The 23618-nt window shown below is 35.8% G+C and overlaps 1 protein-coding gene and 1 long non-coding RNA gene across 7 annotated transcripts in view; one reads left to right on the top strand and one right to left on the bottom strand.

Moving 5' to 3' along the window:
• Nucleotides 1-20187, bottom strand: part of LOC6563633 (A disintegrin and metalloproteinase with thrombospondin motifs 9) — a 38439-nt gene extending 18252 nt beyond the window's left edge. The window contains exons 1-2 of one of the 3 annotated variants that reach the window (XM_032737617.2): nt 19998-20187; nt 18711-19207 (exon numbers count right to left, since the gene is read on the bottom strand). In XM_032737617.2, coding sequence (XP_032593508.2) covers nt 18711-19034 — 324 coding nt within the window. In that variant the 5' untranslated portion in view covers nt 19035-19207; nt 19998-20187. Of the gene's footprint in view, nt 1-18706; nt 19208-19997 lie in introns of those variants that run through there. The other 2 variants (XM_001989917.3, XM_043214817.1) reach the window with 2 other exon arrangements.
• The window catches only part of LOC116805486, a 37319-nt gene extending 14920 nt beyond the window's left edge, over nt 1-22399 (top strand). For 2 of the 4 annotated variants that reach the window (XR_004365217.2, XR_006246633.1), the window contains 2 exons: nt 8477-8733; nt 14307-15173. This is a non-coding gene — a long non-coding RNA (uncharacterized LOC116805486). Of the gene's footprint in view, nt 1-8476; nt 8734-14306; nt 15174-17241; nt 17595-20893; nt 20984-21198 lie in introns of those variants that run through there. The other 2 variants (XR_006246632.1, XR_006246631.1) reach the window with 2 other exon arrangements.
• The last annotated feature ends 1219 nt before the right edge of the window (nt 22400-23618 follow it).

Raw genomic sequence — 23618 nt, 5'->3', positions numbered from 1 at the left:
TGACAACAAAAATGACAACAAGAGATCATGTATTTGTGACGAGTCTATTAACGTTCTTCCGTTGTTAAAATTCACAACCTAAAATGGCTAATTATAGCTATTGAGCTATTCAGGATTAAAGCTGGTAAGAATAAGCATCCTTTAAAAAAATGTAAACACATGCGTTAATCGTTTAAATGGCTCATTATATATTTGGAAAGGTTAATACCCCCTCTTAGCTTGGGAATACATTGTATGTTTTTATTTACGTCTGAAAGATTTGTCAGTATTAACATTATTCTTTTGAGCTGTTTATTTTGTATACCCTGCAAAGGGTGCTATTATTGCCACAAAGCAGACGAAACACATACATATATACGATGCCAAGAAAAGTGGATATTCTGCACATTTTTTAGACATCTGACTGTTCACATATATATCAATTTACATATGAGAAGGTGAGCTTAGTTCTGCAAGTGTATGTTATATTCGACTTGTCAAAGATGAATTTTCATTCTTGTTATTTTATTTATTTGCCGGCTGGTGCTTTTTAAATTCCAAAACCCACATAATTATGTCACAGTGGAAATGCGTCAAAATAGCTCGCATAACGAATCTAGATTCTTGGATGCTAGACTATATATCTAAAGTCGAATTCAGCATGTCTAGTAGCGGCTAATAAATCTTCCAGACTCATATTTTCAGCAGAGTGAAACACTCAGCCACAATTATTGTTTTGATACAGTCTGTATTTATTTTTATTTGTATTTCTTACATATTAAAATTTACTCGAACAATAAATGTTTGTGTTGTCGTTGTTGTTTTTGTTTCAATTTTTGCCAATTTATAATTTTTTATTATTCTTTGTTTATGTCTACCATATATCACAGATTTTTATTGCAATTTTGACTTTTTTGCTGATGGTGCTTTCGCTTGGCTTCTTTTGATACCCTGACCCCATTGAAAGAAAAGTTTAATGGCTTTCAGAAAATGTATATAACAGGCAGAAGGAGCACCTCTGACCCCATAAAGTATATATTCTTGGTCAGAAGCAACAGTCTAACCGATAGAGCCAATTCCGTCTGTCCGTCCGTCCGTCGGTTTAGAAGTGCAGCGTTAAGGTCGTCAGTAAGAAGTCGTCAAAGACTGTAAAGTCGTCGGTGCATCGTGGAAATAAGTCGTACTTGCGCCGTAATTCAAATACTCAAACTTCAATTTATTATCTTAATAGTAAATTGCCCCCGTTTCTCGAATATCGACACATTTCGATTAATTAATTAACCTATTAATGCATATGCATATTATTGATGTCATATGTCCAAAGTGCCAGACAAAAGAAAAAGTGCACTTGCAGACCTGTTCACTTTTGGGTGTGCAAAACCTTTTAAGGGGAAATTCGGAAATAAAACTACAAACAGGGTATATCGTAGTCGAGCTTACTCGACTACAGCGTTCTTACTTGGTCTGTTTGGATTAATTAAAGCATTTTTATTATTTCCTCGTTGCTACTTTTTATTATATAATACTACATTTTATGGACTCACCGAGACCGGCGATCGTTCAACTCTATGCACACATGATGTTATCATGATCATTTCAAACAAATATATCAAAATTCTGACACGCTTCGATCTATTCCCAAACATAAGCAGAAACACTGGCAAGGTAAAGTAAATAATTCAATTTGCCAAAATTAAAAAAAGACGGACATGTGCTATTTTTGTACCACCGCCAATTCGATTGCTCTCGTTTCTATGCCATCCAAATTATTTTACTTTTTAAATTTTTTTTTTAACCATGGGCATCAATATGAAAATTTTATTTTTTGCCATAAATCTAACCTCAAAGCTTTTTCACTCATCATTTGTCTAAATTTTTTTTAGAACCAAGTTTTTTTTTTTGTTGTACTTTGTTTATTTTGCCGACATTTCTCCTGCGATTTGTTTGGCTTTGCGGCCGCTTCTGCAGCATCTGTAAATATACATATAAACTAATTTTTCTCTGTCTGTACGTATGTATATATCTGTTACATACATGATTTTTTCCACCCACAAAAAGGTATGGAAATTGTTGATGATACTATTTTTAGTAAAGGGCGTGTATAGTTTATTTTTTGATTTAATAGTTTTTGATATTCCATTTTATTCAACGCTGGCGTTTAATTGTATAAATTTGTGCATAAACATTGAATCAGTTTCGGTTTAATTAAAAATAGATTTTTCCCAATTTCTGGCTTTAAATTCATTTACAATTTTGAATTTGACTCTTAGGAGTTGAAAGTAAATAGTAGCAAATTAGTACTCTATCAAAAGTACTGAATATTGAAAGGGAACATATTTAAAGTTTTTCATTCTGGTCTGTCAGTCATTATCGTCATCCATATTTACATATGTAAATTTGTTTAAAAATAATGAAATACCTTTAAGTTCTTACTGATATACAAAGGTATTCTCTATTTTGAATATTATACTTTTTAGGTATTAGCTCGATAAACCCGTTAGCGCGAAACTTGACTTTCTTTTGAGACACTTTTCGTTGGGTCGTTTGCGGAAGAATTAGAATTTAGCTTGTCGGTACTTAAAGCGACATGACATTTCGACACCGAAACGAATTTATGCAATTATTAGAACTATTCTGTATGCATTTCACATTTCCGTTGCACAGTTTTAGAATTGGACCACTTCTTGTTTCACCGAATTACGATATTTTTATGTTTTCGCAAAGCTCTCGAAATATAAAAATTCGTGTGGGGGTAAAGAACAATTTTTGAAACTTTTACCGCGCAGTCTGAGCATGTGCGAAATTCGAAAACAGACTGAGGCGTTCACAGTGAAAACATAAAGTTTTCCTATATAATTTTTCAACGATCAGCGAGAATCTCTTATAAACAAAAAGCAACGACTAGCTTCCTAATCGATGTTCGGCGAAATTATTTTCCAAAAAACTTTTACTTTCTAACAGTATGCGTAGACTTGTTCCAAATTAGTTTTCCTCCATTTCAGGCTTGATTTTTCAAGCGATAAGTTAGTTGTTCCTGGCAATTTCGTGAACTGAGAATTAAATCATTTTAAATTTTTGAAGCTTAGTTAAATACATGAAATGTGCTTCAATTTCACAAAATTAATTTTGGATAAACTTGCATAACAGGGTGTCCAAAACAGTGTATCAAAAACTTAAGAGAATTTTACGAAGCATTCCCTCAAATCTAAAAGAACATTCGGGTTTCTATGATCGTTTGGCACCGAAAATAAATATAGAATTTATTTATATGTGTGTGCGGATGTCTGTTAATTTGGGCGCACATGCTAATAATACCCAACACTTAATATTAATATTAAGCAAGAGGGTATATTCAGTAGCTAAAAATTTAACTGACAGAAACTATTCTTAATGCAACTGGTCTTAAATAGCTAAAATGGCAAGTTGTTCCACCTATATAATTATATTTACTATATTATATTTACTTATTTAATGTCAGTAGGCCAAAAAAAAAGACAAAAAGTATAAATTATATTAAATTAAATTTAAAATAATATGTGAATTTCTGTAATACTAAATATACCTTATAATGCTGGCAGGTAATGTGTTTATATATTCGTAGACATATTTATATATATATATATATATATATACATAAATTATAATATATTACAGACATCTGCAAATTACAAAATAAAATCCAACAAAAATGATGAAAATAAATATTCAGTAGAAGGCGCCAAGGGAACAGCGATCTTGACCATAGACGAGACACAGAACCATATTCTTTATTGTTTATATTGGAAAAGCACATGACATCCGCAGTTTTTCCACTGGCCAAGAGCTTTAAATGTGTACCGTGACATAACTCGAGTGCATGTGTGTCCTTGAGCCTGCCTGGAACTGGCGCGTGGCGATTCCGACTGGAAAGGAGGGTGTGACACTCCGGCGTCTTGGCTCATTGGACGCTGCGCATCAGCGAATACTTCCCATGAATTTATGATCCCATAAAAACGGAACGCCTGCCCGAATGGGCGGGCATCTTTTGGCGTATTTCCCGAATGCTGTCGACGTCTAATTTGTGGTTGTTGTTTTTTGTTGTTGTTCTTTGGCGCTAATTGTCGAACGTTGGTGACAAGTCTCGTGCCGCGCCCTCGCCTCGCCGGCACACCCCCACAACGCTCTTGCCGCTATTGACATGAAAGAAGTGAAATAACTGCCGAAAGTCCGAATTGTGATGTGTGTGATGTGGGTGCGTTGATCTCACCACTCATTTGGGAATCTGTGAGTTCATCTATATGTTCTAGGAAGTCATAATCGCATATGCAATTTATTATGCATACTGCTTCACTATTAGATCAGCTTTAATTAATTCCAATTTATATGATTTTCTATTTAAATTGTCTCGTTGATGTGAATTTTTAATTTATCGGTTATCCACTAGAAAAACCCGATTTTTTTTATATCTTATAAGAAATATTGATGATTTAATCAGTTTTTTGAGAACTAATGATGAAGCAACCAAAATTTACTTGACATTTGATTGTGCTTAGGAATTATGGTTAATCGAAACTGGTCCCTCCAAACTGATTAAAAAATATATTGATGATTTAATCTGGGCTTAAGATCTAAAAATGAAGCTACAAAATTGATTTTGCAATTGATTGTGCTTAAGTGAAACCAGTCCTTTAACGGAATAACGCTCCAGTTGAGATTTCAGCAAACAAGAGTATAAAACTTTAGTTGTTTTTAATGATTGCCTAATTACAAGCATAATTAAACCATAATTAAACAACATAAACAAGTTGCTCTAATGCCAAACCACTTCTGCACAATTCGAAAACAAAACAATTATTTTATGCTGAGCACTTGGAAGCATTCATTTTATAGCACATTTTACAAGACCTTAAAATTTAGTGGCTAGCAAATTTTATAGCACAACAATTGAGGTCACCATAAGAGAAAAAAGAATCGAACATGTTGCTAAGATATGGCAATTTTCCATTAACTTCGTATATGTATGTATGTATGAATGTTTTTATCATGTCTATTGTCCAGTCATCAAATTTAGTCAGTTACAAAACATACCTAATATGGATGTCCACTTTAATTACCTGAACAAACACTGCAATGGTAAAATTTGGCTTTTCAGCCTTTTGGTGGGTGTTTCGTTTTGAGCGAGTTGCTGGCATCTTAACGCTCACCGATCATTGATCGCTTCTACGAATGTCTCTTTTTTATTTTGTGAACTGTTTAGTTTTTGTTTGCTATTCGCTCTGCTTGCTTAACTGCAATCTATGCCAATGAAACACTCGATAACTGGGCAGACGCAACGCCAACATGCAATCTGCGCTTGGCCAATATAAATAAAAACAGGGCCTAAAGCCAACAGAGCACAGCAACAAGCTGCACACCAGCAACAAACACGGCAGCAACGCACGCAACACGTCGTTGAACCACAAGAAATGTCATTGCTGTGCCTAAATCCGAGATAAATTCACTAAACTGATCCACTGATACCAGACTGGGAACAACGCCAATGCAATTTGTAAGGCGTTTAAGCTGCGCATTTGCAATTTGCGGGCCAAGCCTCGTTGCAGTACGAATTGAATTATATGGAGAGGTATCCTTTTTTATTTACATACACACACAATTGTGTATGTCTGTGTGTGTATTTGTCGCGCACTCGCGTTCCGAGCCTATAGGAAGAGGCAGATGTGTTTGTTTCCCGCGAGCAACTGAAAGATAACTTGATAATTGCCTCATGGTAGATGATGCTGCGTCAACGCTAGCGCAGGCTACGCCGTCGACGTCGGCAGTGGCATAGCCAAGCCCAAGAGCAAGAGCAAACATAAAATACAGAACAAACAAGTTGCATATGTTGCTCTCTCTGTTGCTGTTGTGATACTGCAACTTTAAAACAAAACAAAACAAAGGACGGGCGTAGTCGCTGCCACAACTTCTGCTCTTTATCTGCGTCGGCGTTGGCGTTACTGCATAAGGCAAACAAATGATCATTCGTGCAGCCGACGTTGTTGTCGCTGTCGCTGCTGCTGCTGCTGCTGCTGCTGCTGCTTTGACTGAACATCTGAAGCCTGTCACGCCTGTTTTGGCACTCATCAGCAACAGCCATCGTATTTAATGTATAAAACAAAAATTTCCTAATGAATTATTATTACAATTTAATGAAAAATGAGATGTGGCAACTGTAAATAAGACTATGTCTTTCATCGGATTGGGCAACTCTCGTAAACAAACCTCGAAAAGCAATGGACGCTGGTTTCTTACTGATCTTAATTACAACAACTGTACACATATGATTGAGATACATCAATAAAATAACTAAGTGCGTATACCCTATGAAAATGCGAACGAAAGGGAAGGTAACAATGGGTGTGTAAACTCCGCAACAGGCCATTCTTGATCATTGTTGAATTAATGAATTTCTGATGCATATCAAACGAGCTATTTAGTGCCATATTAAACCCTTCTTATGAAAAGGGCACATATGGATACTTATTAACGCTTCATTAAATTCTCGTAGTGCCCACCAACAAAATTAAAGTGACAGCCAAGACGTGGTAGAAGAGGAAGAAGCAAATATTCTGCGTATCGTGTGTAAAACTGGTTTTTGTTTTAATTTTTTTTTTTTTAAGGTCCAACGATCTTTGAGAGCACAAACTGACCAGCAATCACACTACACGATAAGATCTAAGTTAATTGAGCCAGCCAAGTGCCCTACACGAAATTATTTTGGATATTTATGAGCCGGAACTGCTTGAGCAACAAGCCGGTCTTGATTTAATTCGAATAGATAATTAGATTCACAATTGGTACATTAAGTTTAAGTAGTGAAAGGATCGGATAAGCATAATTTGCCAATTATGCGTTCATTTAAAAGCACATAATTGTTAATCCACAATTTAAGAAGCGCCAAATTTAAGATCCGTCTTATCTAAAGGCGTGATTTAACAAACAGTTCGTTTGTGTAGGGTATCTCGAAACTTACATTAACGTATCTGTAAGAAAAACAAAAGTGCTGATGAATATCTCGGCAGCGTTTCTCATGATTGAGGTCCAAAAGAAATCAACAACAATATAAACCATAAAAATTAATACATTTTTCGTATTCGCAGCAAAAACAAAAAACCAAAAAAAAAGCAGATACAAAAACAATGCCAATACCCCGCACACGTACACCTCCCCGCACCCGGACCCGTTTCCCCACCCCGCTGCACAGAAAATACAAATTAAATGAAATGAAACGAAACAAAAACAAAGTTCATGGCTCATACAAAGCCGAGTCCAAGTCCAAGTTTGAGTTTGACTCTTGGGCTGGTCGGTCGGTCGCCCGGGCACTGTTCAATCCATCAAAAGAGATTATATTCATAAACTAGGAAGGCAGCCAGCAACAAGAGACGAGTGTGCGGAATCAGAATCAGAGTCGGAATCGGGCCCGGGCTGGGATTGAGAATGGGAATAGGATTGGGACGCGGGGCACTTTTTGAGCGCTGCTGCTGGAATTTCTTAATTTTTTTGACAGTTTTCATCAAAATGTGTTGAAATTACTATTATTTATATATATATTGTATTTGTTGTTGCTCCCATTGTTATTGTGCGCAAATTTACAAGAATCATCTAGCAGATCGCATCTAGTGGCAGCATGACGTACCACAATTCCAAATGTTTAAGATCTGTGAACTCTAATAAAAAACCGTTTAATTTCTTGGAGAATTTGACGCCATCAACATTTATTTGTCTACACCCCAGTTCTTTAAGCATTTTCCAACATGTGTCAAAGTCTTGAACGCTTTTACGCACTCGACAATAGATTTAAGTATGATTGGGGAGACGGTCATCGTTAGCTGTTGACCTTGTAATGATATATGTAGATGTGTGCCGTTTTAATAATATGTCTATAAGTATTAACATATATTTTTTGTTAGTATTATTTTTTTATATTCTGCGTGCGTACTGAAACACAGATTCCAGCAGCTGTCGAATGATCTCAAGAATTAATTTCTGTTTCACTGTGACATGTTTACATGAAAGACCAAATAATATTGGCCAACTTTCAACCCAGCTGCTTTATGTCATTGATTGCGTAAAAAACGAAAGTAAATCTGAAACATGTTTGTAAATACAGCAGAAAGACCAAAAGTCGCTAACAGCTTCCGGGGCCAAGCCACGAAAATATAAATGCTTGATGAATTTTAACTTTGATAAGAAAAACACATTGAAATAATACAAAAGCGTGTTAATTAATTTTAAATGCTAAATGCTCAGCACCAAAAAGGAGCGAACTTGACTGGCTAACTGAGCCAACTGCTTCGAGATCATCTACAGATTCGTCTTCATCCGCATTACCATTTCTGTCAATTGGCAAGTGGGTTAACCACTGTATTAATAGACATTGTCTTTACGGCTCTGTCGATATTATTAAGGCAACAAATAAGTTATTTATACGCATACATTAAAACGAATCTTATTTTTTATATTTTTCAATTTAATTATTCAGCACCATTTGCGGCTAGATGCACACTCAAAACTTGTTCTATAAATTCTTAAGCGTTTCCTTAGTGGGTAGCTAGAAGCTGCAATATGTGACAACCAGCTGCTATATTCAACTTAATCAAATCAAGGTGTGATCCGTTAATGCAATAAATGCTCTTAGGGCGGGGCTGCTCTAAGCAATCCAGCACAATCGAGAGATTCATCATTGAAATCAATCACAATTCACAGTTTTTTTAATCGACGCACCTGCCTGCAGAAAATGTAAGTTTTTAACTTTATAACTTTTGTTTCAATTACTCTAACTTTGGTTTTAACCCCTCTAATGATAATTTTCAATACGCTGAATTATTTTGTCTATTTTGGGAAACCCCAAAAATTGACTTTCTTAGCTGTTACTGTTAAGTGGGTTGAAAATTGGTGAAATCCGACAAAATAATTATTTTGCAAATATTAAAATATTACAAAACACAAAAAATTAAGATTAATCGCCGTTAATAAGTAAACAAAACGCTTTCTTGACATTGTGTATATACCCAAGTTCAAAACACTCATTTCAAATAATGTGTTGTAAAATTAGTAGATGATGCCAATAGCGGCTAATGAATACGGCAGCAACACTAATATAAAACGTAACTGCTTTTGAATACCATTTGGCAAGATGCTTATTTTTCTCAGATTACCAGTGTTCACCAATTGGTGAATAAAATAAATACATGTTAACAGTTAAAAAAAAAAAATAAGTAAATAAATATGTATGTGAATAATTGTTAGGCAGTTGAAAACCGAGCCAAGGAACTATATAATTTCCACTCATTAGCATTTCTACGTCCTTGGCTGTGTAATCAGTCCAGTTGTTTATTGCTGAATTGAGCTTTCGATTATAAATCGATCATTTTATTGAACTTGATATGCGAAGTATACAAACAAGTTGGGAAATCAATCGGTATAACTACTATCCATATGCATAAATGTTTTTTACTACCGATCTTGCAGACGCTGGCAGTCAGCCGATATGCCAATTTGCATTTTTTGCTGTTTTTACTGCGTTCATTAACCGCTGGATTTATGACCCCCAAAAACCAGTGTTTACCACGTTCTTATTCTAATTTATTGTATATATGCACAATCATGCTATCAATCTGTGTACTTAGCATTACTCGTTCGATTCGATTGGGCATTTATAATTTTTTGTAGTTTGGCGATATTGTTCTGTGCCCAGGTGGCATGACAAATCCAATGAGAGTCCACCTGTGGGTGGATATCAATGAGTATTGTCACTCCGGTCTAATCGAAACGAGTTTTTCGCAACTCACAACTGTGAGTGTGTCCGATGCTTTTTGGCCAAACGAAATGACCCAATTTCCTTGACACATGCCCGGCAGGTTTACAAAACCCAAAACTGTTACGGTTAACAATCAATTCTACTGAGCGTAGTGGGGGTACTGCCAGCACTCATTACTTAGCTTTTTCTATATACATTTTTTCTCTATTTTTTATACTCTGACACCGAAGGTACGATAGTATATTGGTTTTGTGCCCGAGTCAAAGATTTAACTAGCAGGCTAGGAAGTCGATAAAATTGATAATCGCAAATCGATCAGGCCAGATATCTCCCACAATATTGTTGGCTTGTTAGGTTGTTGGCTTCCAGGCCCGGCCATATAAATGGCTATATCTTCCGCAGTTTTTGAGTTGGAGCCACAAAATTTGGAAGGTTAATAACCCAAAACTAACTCACACAATTTGAAAGGTACATTGCTAGATACACCCTTCAAAAGGCGAAAAAAAAAATTGGACCACGTCCACTCTCGGCTCACAAAACGGTTAAGGTTGATATCTCCCACAATTAAGAGCTAGTTACCAAACTTGGACGATAGATGACGGATAGATTAGGAACGTCTGCTGATATTACTTATTGGTATCAGAGTATTTTGCAGCCGTTTAGGCCCGACTGCAACGATCTCACTAGTTTTTTTTTTTTTTTTTGGTCTTTCTTGCAGATTTCATTAGTCAATAATTGAGTTTGCCTGTCTGGTTTGTCAGTGAACCCATAAACACGAACTGCGCCCCGGGGCAACGAAAACCCGACCCAACCAGCCAGAGCCGAAGCCAAAGTGTTAAATGCAAAAAGCGGAGCCCCTGGCGTTCATTCAGAACCTGAACTGTGAAGTTCCCACGCTTGAAATTCTTCACGCATGCCCATTGAGGCGTGCAATTTGAAGCAACCTTAGACTTTCGCCTCTATATGTGGGCCGTGTTATGCTAATGCAAATTGGCGGCCAGCCGGCTCTAATTAATATATTTCGTAATATTTATGTAGAACAGATGCGTTGATTTCTCACACACAGATAGAGAGCAGCCCACAGGCATGGGAATAACATAATCGTAATCATAATAAACATGTCCACGCAACAACCTCAGCCTCAGCCCCAGCACCAGTCTCATTCCAGCCCCCCAACCCCAGCCCCTGTCACAGCCTGCCTGAGTAGCACGTGTGTGAGTTTTGGGCCGATGTTGCTGTTGGTTGGCCGGTTGCTTGGTAATGACCCAAATTTCATAGTTGTGCGCCAAATACGCCTAATGGTCGTTTAATTATACGACAGATAGCGACAGCAGCAGCCGTTGAAAACATAAATAAAACTAATTGTATAATAACAAGGCATTCTCCTCGTTTAATAGATATATACATATATATGTGAGTGTGTGTGTGTGTGTGTGTAAACAAATGAATTTTTAAACAAATTCGTACATAATTCAGGCCGAAGCTTTCAACTTTAATTTTACTGCATGTGACAATAACACAAAACGCCATCTAGCGGCAAACGTCACACTTGAGGCACACGCACTCACAGCTGTTGTCATTGGTCTATCCTCAGTTTTCGGGGTATAATAAATCTGTCATCTTGCTTGCAACAGCGACGTCTAACTGTACACAAGAGTTAGAGTTATTCTTACAAAATGAAGACAACAATTTTGCACATAAATTAATTTGAATATGATATATGTGATATGTGATATATGTATATGAGATGTTTACTGCTCCAGAATGCTTTTATGACCTGATTCATTTCATTAGCAAGGGTATGTAAGCATCATTGTGATGAATCGAAGATAAAATTTAATAATGTAACAACATTTTCGTAATGTAATGTTTCGTAATTTTTAATATATTAACCATTCTGGGTGGAGTCAATGTCATGTTTCGTACATATGTTTTCTACAAAAGATTCAGAATGCTCTTATCAGTGAGTCACTGATTAATGTCATTACCAAGGGTATGCAGACATCTTTGTGAAACATTTACTTTACTTTATGGTGGTGACTCTGAATCGTCAACCCTTCAGCAAATTTGACAAATTTGCACTTGTCTCATGTTAAGTTAAGTTAACAAATTTATTATTCGTAGAGCTCTACGCATTTTACAGCGACTGCTGCTGTTGCTGACGACAACAGTTGCCGCCTGATGTTGTTTTTATTGTTTTCATTTTTGGTTGTTGTTGCTTTAGAGCACAGTAATTTGTTTGTATTGTTGAGCAATTGACACGCCTGCTTTACCTAAGCAAAATTGCTACAATTGTTTGGAGTGCTAAAATTAATAAGAGTGTTTAGGGTTTTCAAACTCTTTTTCTTTAGGCCTTTGACATATTTCGTCGCGCTCTTCACGCTCTCTAATATTTCTTGTTGTTGGTGCTGTTGACTGCTATGGCTGTTAGCTGTCGTTGAAGGCGATGACTTTGTACAGCATGTGGTCCGCAAATTGCGAATATTTGGGTTTTTATTTTTCTTTGGAGAGTCCGTGCACACAAGCTCTTTACAATCAGCAGCAAATGCTTTTACACACTCAGTACTCAAATTCAAAGTATTTATAATTATCTTTATATACATAAATGTATTTTTGTAGAGCTGTCTATATTTGTCGAGTAGTTGGTACAATTTAATCTTTAATTATATTTAAAGAATTAAGTTGATATACTTTTGTATATTCTTATTTTTTTTCCAATTTTGTAAAGCATCAATGCCCGTTAAATTATATTGTAGAAAACTAACAGCCATGGGAGCAATTCGCACATTTTGACCTCGTTTGTTCTAGCCAAAAGGTGTCAAATTACTATCTGTAAGAGTATTTAAACTTTGCCATTTTTTTTGCACAAAATTATTTAACGATTTATTAGCCTGACGGAAAATTCGAATTTAAAATCGAATGTTTGCCATTCGCTTTTCCATCCATTTAATAAATGCATTTTGATGAAATTTCAATATACACTCAAAATAATATATTTATTTTTAAAAATGTATACATCTACATATATGTAGCAAGTAAATTAAGTATATCAAACTTGATCGCACATGCACTTGTCCAAATAATAAGTAGAACAAGCATCGCATACAAATATGCACAAGTTTTGAAAAATTCAACATTTGTATGTATTTATTCACATAGACATATGGTAATATGTACATATGTAATTCTACTATATACATATATATATAGCTGGAAAAGAGAGGACAATTGGACGTGTTACATATTCCAATAACTGAAGGTTATCACAGCTTGTCCAATAATTCATTTCAAAATGTACTAAAAACGCCCAATTAAAATTCAATTTCGAAAGTGATCTTCTTATAGAGGCATTATTAATCAAACCGAAATACACGTGCCCTGGCACAGATACTCCCCGAACTCTGTGCTGATAAGAAAGCACATAGTTCGACTGTGAGGCCGATCGAGGATGGCAGTGCCAGCATCAGTCGATGCTATCGCTATGGGAGCACCAAGTGCCAATTCGAGAGACAGAGAAATGGTCTTTGTTGGTGCACGTATGTTTGAACGGCCTCTCGATCTCGATCAAATGGCTGTCGATAGCATCATCACGTACACACTGGCGTATGCTTAATCTATTCATACGCCCTGGTGGCCCGCGATAGTGTAAAACAGTGTGTGTTCATATGTAGCTAAACATTTGTGTAAATATTACTTCTAGCACCAGCGAGTGACGTGCATCATATTTACTCCATAAATTAACATCGATCAGCTACCGGAATATTTGTAAGTGTGCATATCAGAGTACCTTGCATGCTGTAAGCGCTGACTATTAATATGGAACGGTTTTATGGGTGGTTTTTGTTTTGACTTTCTGTGTGTGGTCCTCTGGCAAAGGCAGTGGCAGTGGCAGAGACAACGACTAATGGAAGGCGGCAGCGAAAACAAACACGGAAATATTTGTCCAAGCTATGGCTGAACTGTTAAGCCAACGAAATACAAATAAATAATAATAAATAAAACTGGTCAGTTTAATTATGACAATAAATTGAATTTATATGCAAATTATAGTCGCTTGGTTGGCCACAAGCCCTCAGCGGAAACCGCTAATAGATGGCTTTGGCCATTTCCACCTGAAAGGGTGTGCGTGTGTATGTGGCTATAATGCGATTATGCACAAATATAGTCGAAGACTTTTAGATATATAATATATTATCTTTGTCTGCTTTCCAGAAGTCTATATTCAAATTTAGAACATTATGATTATAATTTAAGCCATAGCCAATTTATAGGATATAAGAAGTTGTGGTCGCATTTGAGAAATGCATGATGGCATAAGAAACATAAAACGGCATTCGCCTCACTCAGCTCGATTAATAAATCATGGCAACCAAATGTATAAATAAAAACAGCATAAAACCGCAATACCTCTTCCAATTCTGTGGAATCGAAACAAAGGCATCACATACCGGACGAACCAAGGGACTCCTTGAAATATTAATAAAAAAAAAAATATGTATATAAAGAAACGTGATATTAAAAAATTGCCTTATTTTTCTTCTTTATTTTTTAGATTTTGAGCTCAGCTCGTGTTCGGCTTATGGCACAGCTGCACCCATTCCCATATAATGATAAAGCGATGCTGCCACGAGCATCGAAATATTGCTTTTAAATAGATAAAAAGAGATGAAGGGAGGCTAAGCCACTTTGACTTCTGAATTCAGGCAGAAGAGTTTAGCATATGAATAAAAGCGGTGCGATGTGCCTTGGCGGAGTCTCTGACACATTCCCACTTTAAATTCAAAGCGATATGCGTGAGACGATAATACCAGAGCTATAGATTTATATGTTGCCATGCTGATGTCGATGATCCAGCTGTGATGATGCCACCAGGGCGAGACATTCTTGCCATGATGAAAAAATATATTTGAAATAATTAAATGGATGTCATAAAATTAATATATAAATACATTAATTTTAAAGTTATGTTACACGCTCTATCTGCAAATAGTCGTAGACGCGATAGAGCCACACCAAACAAAAGAAATGACAGCAAATAAATAAAAAATCATTAGCAGCTAGTTCTTCCGAGTTTCAAATCGCCCATTATCGATGTGGCGGCCGCAGACCAAACAAAGCCTAAACACCAAATAAAGCATCGTATCGACTAGCAACATATGAGAGCATTAAGCCACAAACTAGAATTAGCTAAATTCTTAGCTTGATAGGCGGTTCTGGCTTTGATGTAAGCCAACAAATCTGTTAAACAAATTATTATTTACCAAATTTCAAATATCTACCTAATAACACTAAAATCGATTTGCTGAAAAATTCATTCACAACTTGTGTTGTGGTCTCAAAAAAAATAAAACAATACAAAACAAGCATTTAATGCTCTATTCAAGAGTGATCGACTTGTAGATGCTCTATAAAAGCTGCTCATTTGCTTCTTACTAAAAAATTCAAATTAGTAGATAAACAAATATAAATAAGATAAGATTGTGTTTATGATTTTCCATTATCCTTAATATATTTTCTCTGCATATGGAGAGAGAGAGAGAGAGAGAATCTCTTTCTCTCTGAAATCATCAAGACCAATACAAACAGGGATAAGTCTAGATAAACTTGGCTGTAATATTCTTTTGTATTAATGAATTGACAAATTGCATGTACCACTTTGTATCCGGCTAGAGTATAGAAAAATTGGACACACAATTATTAAAAGGTGTTTTTGCCTTGAATGGGTGATTGCGGTTATGGATGGACATTGGTAAGCAATTATGCTAATGCCTTGCTAAAAATGGTCGGCTAAAATTCGTATTAATATAATGTATAGATAAAAATCCGCAAAAAAACGAAACAAGGTTCGACGTTCGATATCCGAAATCAGTTTCAAAATTCAACTATTCACTAGTTGAAAATCTTAAACATTAATCTTGACTGATAAATTAAAAATGAATTAATTAACATAGACGAACACTTGTCGTCTCACATCTCTGCCGCACCGTTATTGGTGCTGGCATTCGTTTTATTTTAATTTTTAATAACATTAACAGCTTTTGTTTAATGTGAAATTGTTTGAGAAATTTGTAGTTTATTTAATTATTTTTGTTTTTGGTACAATGTTTTATGCACGAGCGTGGGTTTCTTAATGCGGGCAGGGTGGGTACTGCTGTCATTTATTAGCAAACAGAGCACGTAAATACATTGCTCATAATAATATTTAAAATTCAAAACTCAAAGCCATCAACTGAAGCTGAAACTGTCACCAACAAACTAAAGTCACGCCCCGCAAAAACACTTGAATTTACGAGCATTTGGGTTTATTTCAAGCCATTTTTTTTTTTTTGCATCTGAAATTATTTTCTCGCTTTTATGTGATCATTACAATTTTTAAAAATAGCTTGGTTTATTGCAAAGGGCTTGGCTGCACCCTCCCAAATATATTAATTACAGGTAATTCATGACCACAAGAGCTGAGCAGCATAATACGAGATGATTCAGACACCGATTGGTTCCTGAAAACAATTCAGCTGCTGATCTTTTCGTAGTATTGCCAAAAATATTGTACATCGAACTGCGATCGTCGATTCATGCTTGCGTTTTTGTATTTAGGTTGACAGACAAATGTACAATTTCTGTCAATTGTTCTTCTTTTTGCTGTCGCTTTTTTTAATGTCAATGAACGCTAAAATTTTTCATTATATTTATTTAAAGTAGACAAAATAAATAATGAGAATATAAGCAAAATACAAAAAGCGAATGAACAACATGCATATTTAATACATATTCAAATTCTACAGAACTTACGAGTTTCATTATTTGAAATAACAAATTTAACGTCACAAGCAAGAATAATTTAAAATGCTCATGGCGCCACATAATAAATGAGAGAATTTATTTTTATAGAAAGACACAACAAACCAGCCAGAAAAACAAAAACAAATCATTGTCCCTATTTGAGTTTACAAGCGCATTCAATTGAATTCAAACTATTCGAATAGTATGCTCTTTCCAATTTCTGGGTGCCACACAATAAATGACAGCCCCAATGCCATTCCACAGGGCAGAAAGACTCTTATCAGTCATTGCAATTATGTATTACATGTTTTGTATATATATGTATTCATTTATGCATAACGTATTAAACATGTGTCGGATCCAGGGGCTGACAAGCGTAACCACTTCCTAATACGCAGCCAACATTATTTATTATTTTCCATTTACATATTCCCGTACTCGACTCATGTACATATGATATTGTGTTCGTGTTGTTTTTCAAAGTTACACAGTGCATTGGCTCAGTTACAACCACTCATCGTCCTTGTCTATTTTTCATGTATTTTTATATACATATGTACAACTGGACAATCAAATTAGTGTGAAGACAATAACTTGTGCATTTTAAAAATAAAGTATAAGTACCATATCCAAAATACAATATATTCATTTGTAAGTATGGCGACATTGTTTCTAATAAATATATTATAATCTCGTTATCGTTACAGATCTCAAATATTGCATAAACAAAATGCTTTACTTGCAGTTATATTTTTGCAGACGTAGACGCAAATAAATCTTCAGATGCAACTGCTGCAATATTTGTCTTGCACAATCTTGTAAAATCTCATTGTTCGAGAACTAACACTATTATAAGAAACCAAATCCATTTAACAAATGTTTAATGTAAATGCAAGGGTTAGAAAGATCCCCTGCTTTATCTATTCAGCAGCTAGAAAATAAGTCAACATTGTTAGATATATAAGGCTGGGATTTTAAGAAATAAAAACAGTACGATTTTACACAAATATTAATCCATATAAACTTATTCGATTGTTTTCAAATCGAAATATCACTATAATGCTCCAAAAAGTGTTTTGTAATTATTATGTTAAAAGATAAAAAGATCATACATAATAAAAATAGTACAAAAATATTTATCATATTTATTAAATGAAAAATGCATTTATATATTAACATTTTCGATCATTGAGAAAACTGTTTTAAACATATTTTTTCTTATGTTAGAAAAACTCTGAATGTAGTAAATAAGTTCGTTTTTGATAAAACAGAAAATTATGTTTCATCTGATTCTGCGAAAAAAAAGCTTTTTATTATTGATAATACCAGAAATGAGATAAAACCATATTTAACGGAAGCACACATTTAGACGGAATAGCGTAGCTTTAATCTTACTATCAATCTTAATCATTCTATTATCACGAATCTTACTGCATATAGTGTGAATGAATACGTTTTGAAATTTGGGCTTTACGTACATACAGGCAGACATTTGCATAACAACAGCGTTAGGGAAAAGAATATTACATGTTTGTTCTCAAATTCATAAAATAGATTATACGCTTTAATTTGTTTACTTCTGATGTTTGTTCAAAAAACACAGAAGCATGTGCACGTATGCTCTTTCCAACAGTTATAGGGTATTTTAAAGGTTCCCTAGGGAACCATAGCCCGCTTTCGTTCTCCCTTTCTGCTGCCTTATTTCTTCTCTCTATTTATCGTTTTCGTTTTGGTTTTATGCAGCACTAACATTTTATACAATTTAATCGTTTGCTTGTGCCGGCTTGCACTGAAATTGAAATTTTATTTTATTTTATTTTATCATGGTTTTTTATTTTTACAGTCTGTGCAGCGAAGCGTGTATATTCAAATGCGATGGTCATAGCAACGACGCTTTCTTTGTGTCTCTTTGAGCTTTAGTTAAAAAGTAAATAAAATAAAAATAAAAAAAAAACACACACACAACAAAAACAATACAAAAGTAAAAATAAAAAAGAGAAAAACAAAATCAAAAAGAGCGAAGCACGCGAAAAATAGCGACAAATCAACCGAATTTATAAAAGAAATGAAAGAACTCGACAAATCGATGCGAAATCGAAGCAATAAATTAAGTTGAATTTCGAATTGGAAACGCAGGGCTAGGCCCGCTCCCTATGTTAGAGTTGTACGTACATACCTGATTATCGACCAGCGAACTGTTGTAGATGAAATCCTTCTTTTTCGAATATACCTCCGGCTGTGTGCCTTTGAACGAGTAATACGGGACATTGTTGGACACGTCGAAACCATCCGACCGATCCGGCTCTGTCCAATTGGCAAATTGAATGGATGAATCGCTCATTGGCCGATTGAAGGGCGAATCTTTGCGCCATCTGTAATCATTGTGCAGGCAGGGGGCAGTGTCTGAGTCGGGCATAGATGCTCTCTCCACATCGGCCTTGCGGAGCAACTGATGGGACTCTGCTGGCAACTCCGTTCGTATAGACGCCGCATCAGACATCGCGGGCTGTCAATCACTCTACAAAAGGGGGCACGTGCAGAAATGTGCACGATAAGTGGCCGATTTTTTCTTCTTCTTCTTCTTCTTCTTTTTCCTCTCTTTCTCTCTTTTTTGTATATTGGTTTTTGGCCAACTAACGGCGGATGGTGGCTCACTTCGGGTTTGGCTCGGCTCTGTAAATTATGTATCTATTATGTTGATATTGCTGGCTTTGCTTATTTAAGTTAATTGAAATTCGGCAGTCGCAGTTGCGGCAGCAAACGCTGCCGTTGCCCTTGCCGTTGCCGTTGTCACACGCAACTGCTTGACTGCTTACGGGTGCTTGGCTCCTGATTCTAATTGTATAGCTAAATTAGCTATATTAGTGCATTAGTTATGGCCAGGTTAATTAAATAAAACGATTTAAGAAAGTTAGTATCAGAGATCGGATAAGATAACTTCAGATATAAAAAATGAGATAACTTATCATATTTATCATAATTGCTATAAAGATTTTGGCGCCATATCCAAAGCAGCCTCAAAGTTTTGTCACATTTCTTTTATTAGATATTTTATTTAGATATTTTTAGTGTATGCTCAAAAATGTATATATGCACTTCATGTTTTAATGTTGTTGCATTTCATGCTGCACGTTCAACTTAACTTTAATAAGCTTTAGCATTTTTGACAATTTTGTTTTCATCATTTTTTTTCATGTTACTTTTTATTTAAGCAACGTTTTCTTATCGTCGCATCGCTGGCAACATGTAGAGAAGGTTCTCAAGACCCCGAGTCAAAGTTGACCACACAAGCATTCTACATTCACACACACACACATACACACACACACACACACAAGAACACAATATTTTGCCGACGCACATACACACACACACACACATACTGAGACGCACACAGAGACAGGTATGCGCATGCGCAGCCACATTTATATTCATATCCATATTGACATTATAACCATCATACCGTTAGGAGTAAATAATGTCACGACGCGCAGCGGAAACATGTAAGCCGAGCATTGTAATTATTTGTTTTCTGTTATAAAGAATCGGAATTGGAACTTGGTTCATTGGACAGTCAAATCGCTGCGCGCGCAAAATAAAAATACGAAAAAAATGTGGGAAAAAGCAGAAAACAAAACCCGACCATAAATTTAAAATCGTTCGCGCGCGTTATCGTTTCGCTCGCTTGAGCTCCCTCTTCTGACTACTTATGCTTATGTTTGTGCTCTGGCCGGAGCAGTTGCTGCTGGCTGGCGTTGCCGCTGAATGTGGGCAACAGCAGACAAACTCTCACACATACAATACATACACATATGCACACACACACACACACACACACGCTCACATACATACACTTACGCAAACATATACTCTGTGCTTTCAAGTATTTTAGCCAAAGCTGGCAAAGATCGGCAGTCGGTAACCAGAGGCCACGCTGCATGGTTTTGTGTATGTGCTTGCTTTACTACGTCCTGTGTGTCCAGGCGACAAGGCTTGAATGGCTGGAAAACTTGCCTGAAGACAGCGTTTTTCAGTTGTATTGCATCGATGTGATCTCGACGCGAGCAGAGATCATCGTTCACATATGCTATTCGAAATGAAACGTTGAACGTGTGGAGCAGCTCTTACACATACACACATGCAAACGATTATAAACACATACTCATTCACACAGAAAAAAAAAGCTTGAAAGAGCTTTGCAAGACTCTCTTAAACTGATTGCACTGAGTATATACGAGACCTGCTTTTTATTTAATGCCTCTTCGAATCAAGCTTTGCTCTCTTGTGCTTACCTTTTTTCTATAACTATAACCGATTTTTTATAAGTATATTTATGAAAAACTGTTTTTATTTTTAAAGATCTTCTGGCCAAAAGTCGACCATTTAAAGATGAAAATAGTATTTCAAAAATTGACTATATGTCGAGAGTATTTATTCCACGACAAAATGGTAAATAATTCCAAGCTACAGAACCTAATGTTTCATTCATTCTCTTTTAATTCTGCACCAGTGTCGTTAGGTGTTTTCAGTAATTTATCAAACGTGCTTGAAATTTTATTTAAGAAATTATCCACAAAATTGAAATCAGTTTTAATAAATATTAATCATTTTTATAATTTTACTGTATATGAAGCCAACCTTGCTTACTTTTCTAATACTTTCAGCTAAGAAAGCAGAAGGGAGCCGGAGGGAGCCATTATTTATTTCCCTTAATTGACTTTTCTCTTGGACAACTCATTTAACGGAGTCTGCAAAAAAGGAGAATATCAATTCAATGATTTATTCAGCATTATTTATTTATTTTAACACATTTATGTCATTTCAGCTCAGTCTATTTGGGCTTCGAACCTCTCTGACCACATCAGTGGTCGAAAATAGCTCAGCCTAGGCTCTATCAATATTATAACTTACTCAGAATAGTTGCCCATACATTGTTTGCTATGGCAAATTACCATATGTAGCAATTGACCTCTTTGCATATAAAAATATTTTCTTTAATCAAACGCAACAACCCAAGAATTAATCAATTAAAAGACGACTGCTTGTTAGCCACATTAAAATATAGTTGAAAATTAAAAATCCATTTCGCAAATGTTGCTTGTGCATCACTGCCACTTGGACGTAGGCAGTCGAGCGAGCCAACTGTGAAATACTCTTATAACAATCAATGACACCATCCTAGTAATCTATCTTCCAAGTTTGCCTTTGAAAAAAATATTAGTGAAAGTTCTTCCTTTCAAGTTCGGTAAATGTAGGTCTTAAATTACGGTAAATATAGACTTTGTGAATTTTTGGGAGCGAGAAAAAATTATTGAGAAGATACCTAGTAATCTTCTTCCCATTTTTGGTTTGTAGCGTTTTTATAGATCTCTTAGGGGAGTTACTAGTATCAGAAACCAGTACTACACCTACAAAATTTTGACGGCTCTAACTCAATAACTGCGGAAGACATACCCATTTCAATATTTGAGCCTGGGGCAGCAGAGATGGGCGTTGCATATGCCGTCGAAAAAAGTTGCATTCATACAGACGGACGAACAGCGTGACGGACATTGCACAAAACCAATATAGTATGGTTCCTTTGGTTTCAAAGTATACAAATTTGGGAAGCTTAAAGCGCTAATGAATAACAGAGCAGAGCAACAAATTTCAGACCACTGCTGCAACAAGGCGTTGCATAGAGCCCCAGCGACGTGCAACATATGTTGTGTAATTAACAACAGTCAAATTCGAATTACAGGCACAAAATTGAAAACAACATAAAACAGAAGCCAGCTGCAAATATTACAAAATCCGACAAATTATCTTCTTTATATGCCCTGTACTCTTCAAAATTAATAAAACGGGTATAGTAAAGCTTTTCATTTAGTCATCTAAAATGTGAATATACATTTCAGATCGGCTTGGAAGGCATTGATCTCCGATAATAAAATAGCTAAGACCATGGATGTATTTTGTATTGTTATTTTTAATAAATTCTAGAAGAAAACCCAATTTAAATATAAAAACCTAGCAACACACGGATGCGATTTAACTATCAATTTTATGTGTTGTGCAAAGCTTTTATTATTTTATTATTTAATTAAACTGAATACAGATATTTTTAATCGAGAACTTTATAGAAGGCCTAAAATATTTGGATGTAAATTGAATACGGGGTATTTTGCAATCGATAACTTTACAGAAGAGAAATCATAGGCATTCTCTTATTACCATCAAGCCGAAGAAAGAATACCTTTAAAAAATATTTGAATACTACTTAACATTGACTGTTTAATATTTATATATTTTCAATTCAATACCCAAACTGACATAGAATGATTTAGTAACCTTCCAATTATGGGACGCTTGAAGAGCATGCAGCACTGGCAACACGCAGATGTTAACAATCAAACGCACTTGAGACACCGAAGACAGCAGAGTATCAAAGGCGGAACCAACTGATGCTGATGCTGACCAAAGCACCGCCAGACAGCAGCCAACAGCCAACAGCCACCAGCCGCAATGTCTTAATGTATGCGCAGCAGCAGCTCGCAACAATTTGTAGCTTGGCCCATTCTATCTATCTATTTATCTATCTATCTTAATCATTTAGACGTGCAGGCAGCACAGCACGCGCATCCATAAACTTTTGTTTAGCATTAAATGCCAAAATAGCTCTGGACCAACCCGAAGACGTTGCCAAGACGCATGCAGATGCAGTCAAAGAGTGTGCCGAATGATCTCCCTCGCTCTCTCTCTCTCTCTCTCTCTCTCTCTCTCTCTATCACTCTCTTGGCGACTAGTCGCCAAGTCCAAATATAGATATTTGTATATATGCATATGGTTCTAATATGGATCAGACAGTGCGTCTGTTTATCTGCGAGTGTGTGTGTGTGTGTGTGTATGAGTAGTGTGTGTGTGAGTGAGTGTGTGTTGTGCGTGCGTTGCTTTGTTTATATAATTTGATGCGGTCTTTTTTGCTCGCTTTCGGTTTTTTTTACATTTTTTTTTTCCCAGCACGCTTGATTAATAAATATTGATCCTGATTGAATGATGGAAAGCTTACGAAAACTTAAATGACCATGTGAGATGCGAGCTGAGA

This window comes from Drosophila grimshawi, unplaced genomic scaffold, assembly GCF_018153295.1.
Source record: "Drosophila grimshawi isolate 15287-2541.00 unplaced genomic scaffold, ASM1815329v1 contig_311, whole genome shotgun sequence".
NCBI lineage: Eukaryota > Metazoa > Arthropoda > Insecta > Diptera > Drosophilidae > Drosophila > Drosophila grimshawi.
Note: the sequence above shows the minus strand (reverse complement) of the source record. Positions and strands in the feature narration are given on the sequence as shown.